An 18,562-nucleotide genomic window follows, 5' to 3' on the forward strand; every position below is an offset into this window, starting at 1 on the left:
AAGTTTGCACTCAAATCTTAAGAAATAAATTCACCCCTTTACCATTATGTAATGCCCTTCTTTGTCTCTTTTGTTCTTTGTTGGTTTAAAGTCTGTTTTATCAGAGACTAGGATTGCAACCCGTTTTTTTTTTTTTTTTTTTTCTTTTTTTCTTTACATTTGCTTGGTAAATCTTCCTCCAGCCCTTTATTTTGAGCCTATGTGTGTCTTTGCATGTGAGATGGGTATCTTGAAAACAGCACACTGATGGGTCTTGACTCTTTATCCAATTTGCCAGTCTGTGTCTTTTAACTGGGGCATTTAGCCTGTTCACATTTAAGGTTAATATTGTTATGTGTGAATTTGATCCTGTCATTGTAACACTAGCTAGTTGTTTTGCCCATTAATTGGTGCAGTTTCTTCATAATGTCGATGGTCTTTACGTTTTGGTATGTTGTTGCAGTGGCTAGTACCAGTCGTTTCTTTACACGTTTAGTGCTTCCAACAACAGACAAACAGAGAGACATATCATGAGTGAACTCCCATTCACAATTGCTACAAAGAGAATAAAATACCTAGGAATACAACTTATAAGGGATGTGAAGGACCTCTTCAAGGAGAACTACAAACCACTGCTCAAGGAAATAGGAGAGGATACAAACAAATGGGAAAACACTCAAGCTCATGGATAGGAAAAATCAATATTGTCAAAATGGCCATACTGCCCAAAGTAATTCATAGATTCAATGCTATCCCCATCAAACTACCATTGATTTTCTTCACAGAATTGGAAAAAACTACTTTAAAGTTCACATGGAACCAAAAAAGAGCCCGCATAGCCAAGACAATCCTAAGCAAAAAGAACAAAGCTGGAGGCATCACGCTACCTGACTTCAAACTATACTACAAGGCTACAGTAACCAAAACAGCATGTATTGGAACAGAACAGAGGCCTCAGAAATAACACCACACCATCTACAACCATCTGATCTTTGATGAACCTGACAAAAACAGGCAATGGGGAAAGGATTCCCTATTTAATAAACGGTGTTGGAAAAACTGGGTAGCCTATGTGGAAAGCTGAAACTGGATCCCTTCCTTACACCTTATACAAAAATTAACTCAAGATGGATTAAAGATTTAAACATAAGACCTAAAACCATAAAAACCCTAGAAGAAAATCTAGATAATACTATTCAGGACACAGGCATGAGCAAAGACTTCATGACTGAAACACCAAAAGCAATGGCAACAAAAGCCAAAATTGACAAATGGGATCTAATTAAACTAAAAAGCTTCTGCACAGCAAAAGAAGCTATCATCAGAGTGAACAGGCAACCTATAGAATGGGAGAAAATTTTTGCTATCTATCCATCTGACGAAGGGCTAATATCCAGAATCTACAAATAACTTAAATTTACAAGAAAAAAAAACCCATCAAAAAGTGAGTGAAGGATATGAACAGGCATTTCTCAAAAGAAGACATTTATGCAGCCAAAAAACATATGAAAGAATGCTCATCATTACTGGTCATTAGTGAAATGCATATCAAAACCACAATGAGATACCATCTCACACCAGTTAGAATGGCGAAAAGTCAGGAAACAGATGCTGGAGAGGATGTGGAGAAACAGGAATGCTTTTACACTGTTGGTGGGAGTATAAATTAGTTCAACCATTGTGGAAGACAGTGTGGCGATTCTTCAAGGATCTAGAACCAGAAATACCATTTGAACCAGCAATCCCATTACTGGGTATATACCCAGAGGATTATAAATCATGCTACTATAAAGACACATGCATATGTATGTTTACTGTGGCACTGTTCACAATAGCAAAGATTTGGAACCAACCCAAATGCCCAACAATGATAGACTGGTTAAAGAAAATGTGGCACATATACACCATGGAATACTACGCAGCCATAAAAAAGGATGAGTTCATGTCCTTTGCAGGGACATGGATGAAGCTGGAAAGCTTCATTCTCAGCAAACTAACACACGAACACAAAACCAAACACCGCATGTTCTCACTCGTAAGTGGGAGTTGAGCAATGAGAACATATGGACATGGGGAGGGAAACATCACACACTGGGGCATGTTGGGGAGTGGGGGGCAGGGGGAGGGATTACATTAGGAGAAATACCTAATGTAGATGATGGGTTGATGGGTGCAGCAAATCACCATGGCACATGTATACCTATGTAGCAAACCTGCATGTTCTGCACATGTACCCCAGAACTTAAAGTATAAAAAAAAAAAAAAAATTCACCCATGTTATCAAAAAAAAAAAAAGAAAAGGAAAAAGAAAATAGAAAGCAAAGAGGTGGGAAGAGTTGAATTTGAAAGCGCAGAGCAGCAAAAGATAGAAACACTGAGAGGCTCTAAAGTTAGGAAGTTTTGCTGGAATGGCAAGTGCTATAATTTCTAGACTGTTCTCCATCTTAGCTAACTGAATACAAAACTCTTCTTTGCTTACAGAGGATAGGTAGGAAAGGATGGTACTCCATCTGAGGCATGCCTCATTCTCTAACCAAAGCCACTTTCTTTTCACTAATGACATGGTAATGACTGTGTTCATCTTGAAATTACACCACAAAAATCAGCCCTCTTCCCACTGTTCTGAACACATGATAAATGTATTAAATGTATTGGGCAGTAACTCATGCAGTGTATTTTCTTCAAGGCTTATGCAGGCATTAACTCAATCTTCATAACAATTCCATGAGCTAGGAACTATTCATATCCCCATTTTACAGAAGACTGACACAGACTCTTCCTAACATATTCTGTGGAAGCCTGTTTATCACTACAAAGGGAAATCTTGGCATTGCAGAGAAGGGAAGTAGGTACCAATGCAATTACCAGAAATAGGCTCAAATTGTGCAGATTGTCTTGATAAGCATTGTGTGAAGTGAAGATGGGGTGAAGGAAGCCTTAATCCTCATCCTAAAGGACCCCTTTTTATCTTATACAGTAGGAAATGTGACTCCTGAAACAAGAAATTCTGAGTAAGTAGAAGTTTTGAGAAAATGAATCTAATCCCTAGCTCTGGTGATCTGGTTATATTCATTTCATAGACATACTCTACTTGGGAGTCTGTAACTCTCTTCTCAGACTTGGCTGGATTTTCTACTCTTTCTCTAAATATTTATCGTTATTGTTTCAGGGAGATAAATGGTCATATAATGACTCAATCCTGGATGTCTACTACCTATGATGGGTACTTTCTTGGAGCTTTGGAAGCTAGACCAGGTGTCTGTGGGACATCATACAGGCTTCGAGACATTATTTTCTGGTGCTGATATACTTTCATTCCATGGCTCAGTCTCTTAACCACTCTCATACTCTTTCCATGAGTCCAACAAACCAGAGAGACAATCTATACCATTTGCAACCATAAGCTCCCGATAGAGAAAAACTTTTTGTGAGGAAGAGGGGGAGTGTAGGATGGTAGTCATCTATGCAGGAAGAAGTTCTGGCACCAGTTTTTGTAATATTTTAAGAAACTCTAGGGTGCAGAATGGACTTAAAGGATTCAAAGTGACAGAAATGTAGAATAATTTAGGATATAACACCAAAGGATCAGGAAGTCTAAATCCATCTCTAATCATGAACTATTATGAAACTGGTAGCCTAGGACAAATTTCTTTAAAACTGACATGAGACAGACTATCATTACTCTCACACTCTGCCAACCCCATCCTCAAAATCTGGCTAATTCAGAAAATCTCCATAAGAGCAGAAGAGGGAAGTAATGCATTAAATAAGGAAAAAAGGGATGGTGGGATGGGACTGAAAAAGGATAGGAGTGACATGATAATAAAAAAAAAAAAAAAAAACTGGGAAAAAGGGAAAATTTACAAAAATAGAAAATGAAAAAAGGAAGAAGGGAGTAGTAAATGTTAATATAACCAATGAAGGAAAGAATATAATTACAGTCATTCATGTATTTAACAAAGACTTATCAAGTATTTATTATATGTCAGGCACTGCAGCTTACAGGCCTTAATGATCCACAGTCTAGCTGGGCAAATAAATACATAAAGGTATAATTATAGCACCACATTATAGAGATACACACAAAATACCCTGGAAATACAGAGAAAAGAAGAAGTCACTCTGTCAGAGGCAGGGTGAGAGGGAGAACATAAACAGATCATACTCAACTCACTGACATTTACACACAGTCAAATTCATTCTAGATTTATCTGATTTCGCCTTCTGAGAGAGAATTCTGCAACTCGTTCCTCCTTCTCTTCTTAATCTGGATAAGGCCTTTCAACTTGTCCACTTCTACCCTGTGATTTTGATTAAAGTGACAATTCCTAGAGTAACAGTACTACGAAAGCCAGAGACAATTCTGGATAGCTGATATTTTACCACCTACACAAAAAAGCCACTAAGTTATTACAAAGAACATGTTAACATCCTCTTTTAAGTTAATACTGAAAAATAGCTAAGAAGATGAAGTTTTAATTTCTACTTTTCATGGAGTGCAGTGGTACAATTTCTGCTCATTGCAACCTCAACCTGCTGGACTCAAGCGATCCTCCTCCCTCAGCCTCCCAAGTAACTAGGGCTACAGATGCGTGCCACCATGCCCCCACTAATTTTTCATTTTTTGTAGAGAAAGGGTTTTGCCATGTTGCCCAGGCTGGTCTTGAACCAGCTGGGCTTAAGCGATCCTCCCACCTCCACCTCCCAAAGTGCTAGGATTACAGGCATGAGCTACTGTGCCTGGCCTCAAATTTGATTTTTATATTCTACTAGTTTGATCCACTAGGTCAAAGTTAAACATCTAACATAAGTGACTAATAGGGCTAAGTGTTAAATGTTAGTGTTTAAGAGTACAGATTATAAAGCCCAACTGCCTTGGTTCATAACTCATCTTCATCACTTACCAGCTATGTGACCTTGGGCAAGTTAATTAACTTCTCTGAATGTAGGTTTCTTCATTTATAAAATAAGGATTAATAGCAGCTCCAACTTGTGGGTTATTTTTAAAATTAAAATACATAAAGTAGTTACTAAATGAGAACACCTCTCTATTCTTCTAATAGAAATGTGTAAAATTTTTACTATAGAACTAAAGAAACTTGGTAAAAACTGATGTCTAAATTATATAACAAAGGACTATAATTTAAAATTTTTAATTAGCTTACTTTTTATATAGTGAGTTAAAATTTATATTTTTGTTTAGAAAATCTGAGGCACTGTTTATGCTACCTAATTAGATTTCTGATTGAGGTACATATAGATGTAAGGAGAGAAAGTATAACCTAATGGATGTAACTAATCTGTACTAATTTGGCATACAATATTCATATCAAAATAAATCAATTTCTTATAAATTTTTTTAGCTTTGTTTTTGGGAGCATAGCATATATCAATTCCATAGATTCCAATATAAATATGGATATAAATGGCACCCAGTGCCTACCACTATGGCTAAACGACATATGTGCTTTTTTCACTAAAAATTAAAGAAAAGGCTGGGTGCGGTGGCTCACACTTGTAATCCCAGCACTTTGGGAGGCAAGGCAGGCAGATGACTTGAGCCCAGGAATTCCAGACCAGTCTGGGCAACATGGCAAAACCCCATCTCTACTAAAAATACAAAAAATTGGCCAGGCACGTTGGCACACACCTGTGGTCCTAACTACTGGAGAGGTTGAGGTAGGAGGATCACTTGAACCTGGGAGGTGGAGGTTTCAGTAAGCTGAGATCACGCCACTGCACTTCAGCCTGGGCAATAGGGCCAGACCCTGTCTCAAAAAAAAAAAAAAATTAAAGAAAATAAGAAAGAAATGTACTTTTACTTTAGGATGAAGCTTTTAAAAAGCGGTATCAGAAAAACATAACTAGAGTGGACACATTCTTGTTAATTCACTAGGAATCAATCTAAGGGTAAGTTTTCCCAGTGACATTTAAATTAAAATAAGTTGGCAGGTCAATTAATACTAAAATTATCTATAAATGGTAACATTGTTCTGTTTATAACAGTTACTACAAAAACAACAAACCACAAATATAGAAGGAAATACTTCCTTCTATATTTCACCGTATCTGATAGTGCATTTTATTATTCTATTACTGCTTATACCATTGTCAACCTATTCCACCAACAAGTCCTCATTTATTAACAAAAACATAGCAGATGCACAAATAAATGTCTACTCAATGGGCAATCATTCTACTAATAAGAGTAACTGGTCATGCATGAATCACAGCTTGCTATTTAAACAAAGGATACACTGGGGAAATGTTCACTTAGCACACAATGTACACAACTATATTATCCTGTTACTGTAATTATGTAATCATAGTAAAACTTGAGTTTTCTGAATCTTCCAAAGTCTCATTTAAAAATAATTTTATGGCCAGGCACAGTGGCTCATGCCTGTAAACCCAGCACTTTGGGAGGCCAAGGTGGGAGGAACACTTGAAGCCAGGAGGTTTGAGACAAGCCTGGGCAACAAAGAAGACCCTATCTTTTTTTTTTTTGAGAAGGAATCTCGCTCTGTCGCCCAGGCTGGAGTGCAGCAGCACCATCTTGGCTCACTGCAACTTCTGCTTCCTGGGTTCAAGCGATTCTCCTGCCTCAGCCTCCTGAGTAGCTGGGATTACGGGCACGTGCCACCTCACTTGGCTAATTTTTATATTTTTAGTAGAGACGGGGTTTCGCCATGTTAGCTGGTCTTGAACTCCGGACTTCAGGTGATCCACCCACCTCGGCCTCCCAAAGTGCTAGGACAACAGGCGTGAGCCACTGCACCTGGTTCTACAGTTTTTCTTAATAGAAAGCCATATTTTATGTCTTCAGATTAAAAAAAAAATTGTTATGTTTGGCTAAGAACAAAAAAACCTTTGCTAACATAAGGGGCATACAAAAGAAAAACAATAGGAACTACAGTTTTCAAGGAAGTATACTTATAAAGTGAAAAAGAGGTGAGAAAATAGAGTAATTCTGAAAATTTTTATAGAGATTGGTCAATTTAATCACTAATCTTTATTGTTAGCTGTAATTCATAATCTAAGAAATAATCATATGAAAGTTTTCTCAATTGATTTACTTTCTTTGTTTCTTTCCTTCTTTTTTTCTTTAGAGACAGGGTCTCAGTCTGTTGCTCAGGCTGGGAGTGTAGTGGCACTAACGGTTCACTGCAGCTTTGACGTTCCTGGCTCAAGCAATCCTCTCACCTGAGCATCACGAGTAGCTGGGACTACAGGTATGCACCATCACACCCAGCTAATTTTTAAATTTTTGTAGACAGGCTTTACACCACGTTGCCCAGGCTGGTCTGAAACTCCTGGGCTCAAGAGATCCACTCACCTCAGCCTCCCGAATACTGGGATTACAGGCATGAGCGAATGCACCTGGCCTCAAATGATTTTCAAAAAGAGCTGGCTCAATTTAGAAGTAAACAGAAGTCCCCTTCCAGAGTTATCTTTACAGGAGAAAGCTTTACAGTTTTGCAGAAAATTTTATTTCACTGCTGAGGCTAAATGATTTTGAGATCATTAAGAGACAGGTAAAGTGGAAGAAAAAAAAGAACTTATTATAAACAAGAATCAAAGTCAATTTTTCTTTTTCTTTTTTTTGAGATGGAGTTTTGCTCTTGTTGCCCAGGCTGGAATGCAATGGCACAATCGCGGCTCACTGCAACTTCCACCTCTGGGGTTCTAGCGATTCTCCTGCCTCAGCCTCCCAAGTAGCTAGGATTACAGGCATGTGCCACCACCCCCAGCTAATTTTGAGTTTTCAGTAGAGACGGGGTTTCACCATGTTGGTCAGGCTGGTCTCAAACTCCTGACCTCAGATGATCCACCCGCCTTGGCTTCCTAAAGTGCTAGGATTATAGGCGTGAGCCACTGTGCCCAGCCCAAAGTCAATTTTTCAAATTAAACTTGATAATCTGGTAAGATATTCCTACTGCTTTTAGAGAACAAATCTTTCCTAAAATGTTCGGTTGATATTCACATTAACTTAATAGGAAAATAATTCTTTTACCACATTTTTTTGGGGGAAGGAAACTTACAAAGTTCTATATCTTATCACAGCTAGTTAAACGAAGTAAAAAATGTTTATAATTTACAAAATCATCTCAATATTTGGCCACCTGATACTCGATCTCAGGAGGAAAATATACATGAGTGCTTTTTCCCAGGGCCTCCAAGTTGCATAACTTCAGGGCTATCAGTTACACTATATTCTTTGCCCTGGAGCAGGGGCACCACTCACATAAACTATAATGTGAACCATGGCCTCTGCAGTTGTACAACCTAGCAGCCTTGGTTTTATCTTAGAGGAAGTCAATAACCAATATACCACTCTAAAAGTGGTACACAAGTTTCTGGACTTACCAGCAGTTTAAGCAGCCAAAACCGGGATTTATAGTAGAAAGTTTTGGTGGGGTTGATAAGGAAGAAAACCATAAATCCATAAAGGGCAAGTGGATACACATATGTGGGGATGACACTAATTGGAGCAAAGAAGCATGCCAGAAGGCTCAGGCACCATAATATCCCAAGGAATCCAGCAATCTAGTAAAGGATGGGGAAGACAGAAAGATAGAGAAAATTGTTATTTTTACTTTTACCATTACTTAAAATATCTTTAATAAAACAAAAGTAAGAAACATGATTAGTTATTAAGCTAATAATCCTCTTCAAGTAGAAGATGGATTTAAGTACCCACTAAACCAGATAGCTATATAGCTAATGCAAACTACATTCATGAGGTGTTATGCCTTGCTTTGATTACCTCAAAGAGATGTTGATGAGACAAATTGCTTCTCGGATTAAGTTCAAAGATGAGTACATGGTTTACTCCAGCCTGTCTCCAACCATACGTGTTGATGCCCAGTAGAAAAAGGAATTCAATCAGAAGAAAGCCACCCCGATAGATTCTTATCAAGGGCCATATACTTCTATCTGTTTCAAGTTTAAATACAGCTGAAAGAATATCAATATATTGGTTAGTTATAAAATTCATAACATCCCTTGAATTAATAATCTTTTGTCTTCATTCTCAATGATATAGCCCTGGCATAGAAATTTTTCATAAATAAAACCTAAACCTAGATTATCTATCTATCTATCTATCTATCTATCTATCTATCTATCTATCATCTATCTATCTATTTTTTTGAGACAGAGTCTCACTCTGTTGCCAGGCTGGAGTGCAGTGGCGTGACCTCGGCTCACTGCAACCTCCGACTCCCTGGTTCAAGTGATTCTCCTGCCTCAGTCTCCCCAGTAACTGGGATTACAGGCATGTACCACCACGCCCAGCTAATTTTTGTATTTTTAGTAGAGACAGGGTTTCACCATGTTGGCCAGGATGGTCTTGATCTCCTGACCTCATGATCCACCCACCTTGGCCTCCCAAAGTGTTGGGATTACAGGCGTGAACCACCCCGCCTGGACAAACCTAGATTAAGAGCCTTATAAAGTTGCCTGTGGGTTCTTTCTCGTCTTCATTTTACTCTGCAGAATGTCACTAGAATAATTTCCCAAAACTTGACTTTCAGCATGTCATCCCATTGTTCCACTAGTTTTTTAGATTACAAAGAATCATGGTGAAGTGGCTTAGAATCATGTGATCAGTTCTGTCAGTTGGGGATCTGGCATGACAAAACCTCTTTGGCTTCATTTACTCCATTATTAAACTGGATATAGTAATACCTACCTCACAGAGTTGCCATGAAAATGAGAAGGAACAGTACACACGAAAGTAGTGTGAAAATTTAAGTGTCATATAAATTACAATAGTTAATATTTATGGAACGCTTACTATGTGCTAAGCACTGTTCTCAGTATTTTTACATAGAATAATTGGTAATTCATTTAACCATCACAATGGCTCTTTGAGTTAAAAAACATTATCTCCATTTGATTAGGAAACTAGAGCACAGAGAGGTTGTCATTTCCTTAGTTACTGAGCTAAGTTAGGATTTGAACCCAGTTTTGCTCCAAAGCTCATACTCTTAAGCACTACATTCTATTGCCCACATGTCCACACAAATGTTCAATATCATTTTCTATGGCTCGCCAGTAATTATAATGTTCAAATACTTTAGATACCTTAGCCTCACAATTCAAATTCTTCATAATCTAATCACCAACTCACTTTTCCCAAACTTAACTCTTGACTCGTGATGAATTTTATTATCCTTTTAACATGTTTGTTTTTCACATTTCCTTATGTTGTTCCCTCTACTAAAATGGCCTTGTTCTTTCTCTCCACGAATTCAAATTCTACTTAGTAAGTATTAAGAGCCAGATCCTGGATCCTTACCTGTTCATAAATTCACTGAATCAACGTATTTGGTTTTGAGCCCACTGTATGAGAAACATTTCCATTTGGCCTAATGATTTTCCAAATAACTATAAAATTTATTGACAGTACTGCTCATTTGGAATTTAATTATATACAAACTTTTTTTTTTTTTTTGAGATGGAGTCTTGCTCTGTCGCTTAGACTGGAGTGCAGTGGTGTTATCTCAGCTCACTGCAACCTCTGCCTCCGGCGTTCAAGCGATTCTCCTGCCTCAGCCTCTCAAGTGGCTGGGATTACAGGTGCGTGACACCACACCCAGCTAATTTTTTGTATTTTTAGTAGAGACGGGGTTTCATTATGTTGGCCAGGCTGGTCTCGAACTCCTGACCTCAGGTGATCTGCCCTCCTCAGCCTCCCAAAGTGCTGGGATTACAGGAGTGAGCCACCATGACCAGCCTATATACTAATTTATATACTTAATTAAATAACTATTTATTGTTTACCTTTGTATTCTCTGCAGTATATAGAAGACTTAATAATTTTAAAATAACAGGGTAGAGAAAGCCTTTGCTTTGGAATCAAGTACTACAGACCAGATTTCAAATCCTAGCTATGCCAAATTATTTATTTATTTTTTAAGTCTCTGTTTATTTGTTGATCAATGGGGATAATATCTATTCTCATAAGTTTATTAAGAAGATTAAATGTGAATAACATATATCAAATGCCTAGAATAAAGTTTGGCTCATTATGAGTATTCAATATATATTAGTTTCTTTTTCCTTTTACTTGAGGAAACTTTATTCCTTCATTTGACAAGTATTGATTAGGTGCCTATTATACCTGACACCATTCTAAGAGCTAGCGATTCAGTGATGAACAACAGACAAAATACCTATCTTCAGGAAATTTCTGTTCTGTATAAAGTCAGATAAGGGATTTGAAGGAAAAATACAGTAAGGAGATAAAGAATGATGTTAGGTGTTCTTTTAGGTAGGGCGGTCAGGGAAGACTCTCAGGAGATGACACTTAAGGAGATGATCTTAAGGAAACAGAGAACAAAGCATTGGAATGTTTGGGGGAAGACAGCTCCTTGTAGAGAGGGAAAGTACAAGGGGCCTTAAGATAGATTGCTCTAGGAAGAAAGCCAAGTTACTATGATTGGAACAAACAAAGGTATAGTGGTAAAGAACTGGTCAGCAGTAGATCAGACAGAGCTCTTCAGTACTTTGTCAAGACTTAAGCTTTTACTCTGATGTACAAGCCTGTAGAAGGTTTTGTACATATGTGGCATGACCTCATGAATTACTTTAAAGGGCTACTCTAGCTGTTAAGTGAACAGACTACAAGTGAACAAGTACAAAGGCAAGATGTTAGAAGTTATAAATGGAAAATGATATATAGTTTTATATCCTGATTCCTCAGCAAAGACCACAGATACATTACAACAGTCAGGAAACAAAAATAACACAAATCCCAAAGAATCCACAATAAAACTACTAGAATTAGTAAATTCATCACAGTTGTAGAGTACAAGATCAACACACAAAATTCAGTTGTGTTTGCATACATCAGCAATGAGCAATCTGAAAATGAAATTAAGAAAATAATTCTAACTACAATAGCATTCAAAAGAATAAAACATCTAGAAATAACTTTTACCAAGTAAGTGAAAGACTTGTATACTACAAACTCAAAACATTGCTGAAAGAAATTAAAGTAGAAAAGAATTCTGTCTTCATGGATTGAAAGATTTAATATTGTTAAGATGGCAATACTACCCAAAGCAATCTACAGATTTAATGCAATCCTTATCAAAATTCCAATGGCTTTTTTTTTCAGAACTGAAAAAGTCAATCCTTAAATTCATATGGAATTCCAAGAGGTCCCAAATAGCTAAAACAATAATGAAAAAAGAACAAAGTTAGGGACTCATACTTTGTCATTTTAAAACTTACTACAAAGCTATAGTAATCAAAACTTTGTGGCACTGGTATGAATACAGACATATAGATGAATGGAATAGCACGGGGAATCCAGAGATAAACCTATACATCAATGGCTGATTGATTTTCAACATGAGTGCCAACACCATTCAGTGGAAAAGAATATTCTCTTCAACAACTTAGTCCTGTGACAACTGGATATTCACATGCAAAAAAATGAAGTTGGTCCCTTGTCTCACGTCATATACAAAAATTAATTCAAAACTCACTGATGACTTCAATATAGGAATTCAAACCATAAAACTCCAAAGAAAACATAAGGATATATCTTCATGACCTTGAATTTGGCAATGGATTCTTAGGTATCACAACAAAAGTAACATGAAACAAAACAAAAAATAGATAAATGAGACTTCATCAAAATTTAAAACATCAGTAGACATTACCAAGAAAGTAAAAAAAAAAAAAAGGGAGAAATATTTGCAAATCATTTATGTAATATAAGGGTCTAGTATCTAGAATACATGAAGAACTCTTATAACAATGAAAAAATGAACAACCCAATTAAAATAGGGCAAAGGACCTGGATAGACATTTGTCCAAAAATATATATAAATGGCCAATGAGCACATGAAAAGATGCTTAATATGATTAGCCATTAAGGAAATGCAAATTAAAACCACAACGAGATACCACTTTGCACCCATTTGTATGGATATAATGAAGAAAACAAAAACACAGAAAACAAGGGTTGGCAAGGATGTGCAGAAAACAGAATCCTCATAAACTGCTAGTAGGAATGGAAAATGGTAAAGCTTCTGTGAAAAACAGTTTGGTGGCTCCTCAGAAAATTAAACAGGTACTAAACAAATCCATGTTTATGCATGTTCCTAACAGTACCATTCACAATAGCCAAAAGATAGAAATAACCCAAATGTCCATCAATGAATGAATGGATAAACAAATTGTGATACATACACAAAATGGAGTATTACTCAGCCATAAAAAGAACGAAGTACTGATACATGCTACAACATGGATGAACCTTGAAAACATTATGCCAAGTAAAAGAATAGGAACATTCATAGAGACAGAAGGCAGATTAGTGGTTGCCAGCAGCTGAGGAGAGGGAATGGTGAGTGGGGTTTCCTTTTGGGCTGATGAAAATGTCTGGGAACTAGATAGACATGGTGGTTGTACAACACTGTGAAAGTACTTGAATGCCACTGAGTTATTAACTTTAAAATGGTTTATTTTATGTTATGTGAACTTCACCTCAATAAAAAAAAAACAGAAAAGGAAAAAAGTAATAAATATATCTTAAGATGTTATTACTAATTCCTACGTTAGATGTGTGTGTGTATATGTGTATATGTGTATATATATATGTGTGTGTGTGTGTGTGTGTGAAAAAAAATATATATATATAAAATATGTTTTTTTTTTTTTTTTTTTGAGACAGAGTCTTGCTCTGTCGCCCAGGCTGGAGTGCAATGGCATGATCCTGGCTCATTGCACCCTCTCCCTCCCAGGTTCAAGTGATTCTCCTGCCTCAGCCTCCCGAGTACCTGGGATTACAGGTGCACACCACCACACCCAGGGAATTTTTTTTGTAATGTTAGTAGATACGGGGTTTTGCCACGTTGCCTAGGTTGGTCTCGAACTCCTGAGCTCAGGCAATCCACCCGCCTCAGCCTCCCAAAGTGCTAGGATTACAGGCGTGAGCCACTGCGCCCGGCCTAGGCATATATTTTGAACTGTTTTAGTAGTGGTGGTGATAGATTCGCTCTAATATGTCAAAATTTTCTAATTCTGTCTAGTTAATATCTGTGGCCATACACAAAAGAAAGCAAAACAGCCTGGTTAGGGTTCAAATATTCATGACCCTAGCAACAGTAGTATTCTGTTCTACATAGGAAGAAAACTGCCATGAACAGAAAATGTAATCCATATTTATAAAATCTAAACACATATTTATCTAAGTTCTACTTGATAACATAGCAACTAGAAAATCTCTAAGGCTTTCAGTAAATATGATCTGAATAAAATATCCTTGAACTCCACAATTTGTTAGAAAAGTCAGCAAAAACCGAAACAGCAGCAACAACAACAAAAACCCCGAGGACCTTTGTAAAACAATAAATGCTAAAGATATATTCTTCCAAATGAAAATACTATATTTAAGCTAATGAACTTATTTACTTTCAAAATGGTTCAAAAAACAGGGACCAGGCATGGTGGCTCCTGTAATCCCAGTGTTCTGGGAGGCCAAAGTGGGAGGATCACTGGAGGCAAAGAGTTCAAGACCAGCCTAAGCAATATAGTGAGACCCGTCTCTACGAAAAAGTTAAAAAATTAGCCAGGCATGGTGCTACTGCATGCTTGTATTCCTGGCTACACAAGAGTCTGAGGCAGGAGGATCACCTGAGCCCAGGAGGTCTAGGCTGCAGTGAGCTAGGATGGGGCCACTGTACTCCAGCCTGGGCAACAGAGAGACACCCTGTCTCTGAAGGAAAAAAAAAAGTTTCAAAAAGCAAAAGGCAATTTTATCTGTTAATAGTCAAGTTATTCATCAAAGATCCGAAACTTTCAATTGCACATAAATCTAAAACCTAAGGGCATATATAAGCAATACAATGAAACCTTCATTTGGCATGATCTCCCTGAAACAAGCTTTTGTAGATTTACTGGGGATTAAACCACAATAACTCTTGCTAGACAAGATCATCATAAAAAATTCCAGGAAATCAAAAAACAAATTAGTATCATTTCTTTTTAAGAATAAGTATATCATCTCTGATCCATGAGTCCCAAGAATAAAAGATATATAAGGTTCCATCACAAACTTCCCATGGCTTCATGAATTTTTAACTTAAAAATCAGCTAACATTCATTAAGCATTTATTTTGGAGTAAACAATGTGCTCAATGTTTTTCATGCACAATTTCATTAGTTCTCACAGCAACACTATAAATTGGTTTTTCTCAGCAGATACATGAAGAAACTAAGGCTTACTCAAAATAGGTTCCTTGCCCAGGATCACAAGGATTTAATAACCCTACAATCTGGCTCCAAAGCCTGCACACTTAACAGTGGGGCTAGGTTGTGTATGTAAGCCAATACGTACCTGTTTTTTTTTTTTTTTTTTTTAAAAAACAACCCAAACAGAAGTTTGTTCTAAAACTTACAAAATTATAGTCCTCTCTGTATTAAGTTGCCATATCACTTTTCTTTAAAGGAACATTAAAAAAATTTTAACAAGTAATGTATGTGTATAGGAAAAGAACCACAAATATTATAAAGAATATGAGAAGCCTCGTCTCACTCCAGATCTTCTGAAGAAAACCATGTTAACAATTTGTCTATTATCTTTCAAGAACTTCTTGATGCATAGAGAAACACATACTGACTATTTTTTAAAAAACAAATCACCAATTACAACTGGGAGCATGCTATATATGCTATTCCACACCTTTTTTTTTTTTTTTTTTTTTTTCACTTATATCCTGGAGTGGAGATTTTCCAGTATCAGTGCACAAAGATCTCACTCATTTTCTAATGTCTACTTTTTGAATCTAAGTGTTACATACATATAGAAAAATGGATAAATCCTAAGTATACAGCATGATGAAGAATGAAATGAATCAGCACCCAGAACACAGCATATCACAAGCATCCTAGAAGTTCCGGCTCATATTCTTTCCAATTGTTATCCATTCCCCAAGGGTAAACTCCTGATTTTTGCCTGTTTTTTGAACTCCATGTAAATGGAATCATGTAATATGTATTCTTTGTGTCTGGCTTGTTTTGTTCAACATTTGTGAGAGTCATCACGTTCTTGTATGTAGTTATAGTTTGTTATTCTCATCACTTAGTTATGTGAGCCTATTGCTCCTAGGCTACAAACCTGTCCCCCATGTTACTGTACAGAATACCGTAGGCAACTGTAACACAATGGTAGTATTTGTTTCTAAACACAGAAAAGACACAGTAAAAATACAGTATAAAAGATAAAAAATGGTACACCTGTATAGGGTACTTACAATGAATGGAGCTATAGGACTGGAAGTTGCTCTGGTGAGTCAGTGAGTGAGTGGTGAGTAAATGTGAAGACCTAGGACATTACACTATTGTGGACGTTATATATACTGTACACTTAGGCTACACTGAATTTATAAAAAAATTTTTTTCTTTCTTCAATAATAAATTAACCTTAGCTCACTGTAACTTTTTAACTTTATAAACTTAAAAAATTTTTAAATCTTTTTAACTCTTTTGTAATAATACCTAGCCTAAAACATGGACATACTGTATAACAATACAGACATCTTATTCTATAAACTTTTTTCTATTTTTAAATTTTTAAATTTTTATTTTTACTTTTTAAACCTTCTTAAAAACTAAGGCATTAACACACATATTAGCCTAGGCCTACACATGATCAGAATCACCAATATCACTGTCTTCCACCTCCACATCTTGTCCCACCGGGAGGTCTTCGGGGCAATAACACACAGGGAGCTGTCATCTCCTATTCTATTAATGCCTTCTTCTGGAACACCTCCTGAAGGACCTGCCTGAGGTTGTTTTACAGTTAACTCTTTTATTAATAAGTAGGAGGAGTTCACTCTAAAATAATAAATAGCATAGCATATACATAAATCAGTAATAGTCATTTATTATCATGATCAAGTATTATGTACATGAATTTTAAGTGCTAAACTTTTATATGGCTGGCAGTGCAATATGTTTGCTTATACCAACATTGCCACAAGCATGTAAGTAATGTGTTATGCTATGATGGCTATGCCGTCCATTATGCAACAGGAATTTTTCAGTTCCATTATAATCTTATGGGACTACCTTCATATCTGCAGTCTGCTGCTGACCAAGACATTGTTACATGGTGCATGACTGGATACTATTACAAACAATATTACTTAAGTGTTCTCATACATGTCTTTTGGTGGACATATGTAAGCATTTCTATTAGAACTGGGTCATAGGTTAGTACAGGAGTTTCCAATCTCCAGGCCATGGACCAGTACTGGTCCGTGCTCTGTCAGGAACCAGGCCACACAGCAGGAGGTGAGTGGCTGGTGAGAGGGCATTACCTTCTGAGTTCCGCCTCCTGTCAGATCAACGGCATTAGATTCTCATAGGAGCACGAACCCTACTGTGAGCTGCACACGGGAAGGATCTCTAGGTTGCACGCTCCTTATGAGAATCTAACTAATGCCTGATGATCGGAGGTGGAAGGGTTTCATCTTGAAACCATCCCCCCACCTACCCCCTGGCCCAGTGAAAAAATTGTCTTCCACAAAACTGATTCCTGTTGCCAAAAAGTTCTCCAAAGTGCTGTGTCCATTTTCACTCCCACCATTACCTCGTTCATTTTAATATCTCCATGGTATTCCACTGTATAGAGGTAATATAATTTAAAGAACTATCAATTTATGAATATTTGAGTGGTTTCTAGGATTTTTCTACTATAAACAAAATGGCAATGACTATGCTTCTGGCATACATGTCTTTGCAACCATGTACAAGTATGTTTGTAGGATAAATTTCTAGAAACAAAAAGGCTTAATCAACATAATTTTGCTTAAAATTTTTACACACATTGCCAAATTATCCTCCAAAGATATCAACAATGAGTACTCTTACCACTAGTGTGCCAGAGCCTATTTCACACCTTATATCCACTGTAAATGGTCAAACCAGTAAGTGAAATATGGTATACTGTTATTGTACCAAATTAAGTTATATATGTTAGTAGGAACCTGCAAAAGAAACAAGTTTGAAAAAAAAATCTAAACAGTCAACTTTTCATCTTCACAAAATTAAGTATCTGAAACGTGATTTTCAGAGAAATTATTAAACACTAGGTCATGTCCCCTTGAAAAACCACAGCAATTATGCACATTTTTTAATGTGAATGTTTGAAAAAAAGAATCGTGCTTGTACATGCATACTACGACTGTGTTTCTCTTTGACTCTCAATACTGTTATCTTTCAAGCACCCGCTGGGAGATAAATAAGGACAGACAGCTGGCTTTAACTATATTTACCCTCTCCCCTACAACACACACAAAGATCAAACAAAGAAGGGTTCTGAGGTGAGAAAACATAATGCGTAACACTAAATGCATACACCGCACACATAAAAAACAAATCAGAATGTCTAATAAAAACATAGTCTGTATATACTAAAGAAAAAAAAACCCTCAAATTGTAAAACTTTCAATTAATTCACATAAAAAGAATGGAAAAATGTATTTTTTTCTTATGTCTTTTTTTAATGATGATAATACCACCATGCTCATCTTAACAAACAATCCCATCAAAAAGT

At 36.7% G+C, this 18,562-nt stretch overlaps 1 protein-coding gene across 1 annotated transcript in view; it reads right to left on the reverse strand.

The window, feature by feature from the left end:
* Window positions 1–18,562, reverse strand: part of XPR1 (xenotropic and polytropic retrovirus receptor 1) — a 256,114-nt gene that overhangs the window by 51,131 nt on the left and 186,421 nt on the right. Inside the window, exons 7-8 of the mRNA XM_032159187.2 lie at window positions 8,747–8,984; window positions 8,347–8,526 (exon numbers count right to left, since the gene is read on the reverse strand). Of these exons, the coding sequence (XP_032015078.1) occupies window positions 8,347–8,526; window positions 8,747–8,984 (418 nt within the window). The remainder of the gene's footprint in view (window positions 1–8,346; window positions 8,527–8,746; window positions 8,985–18,562) is intronic.

Source organism: Hylobates moloch, unplaced genomic scaffold, assembly GCF_009828535.3.
Source record: "Hylobates moloch isolate HMO894 unplaced genomic scaffold, HMol_V3 SCAFFOLD_8, whole genome shotgun sequence".
NCBI lineage: Eukaryota > Metazoa > Chordata > Mammalia > Primates > Hylobatidae > Hylobates > Hylobates moloch.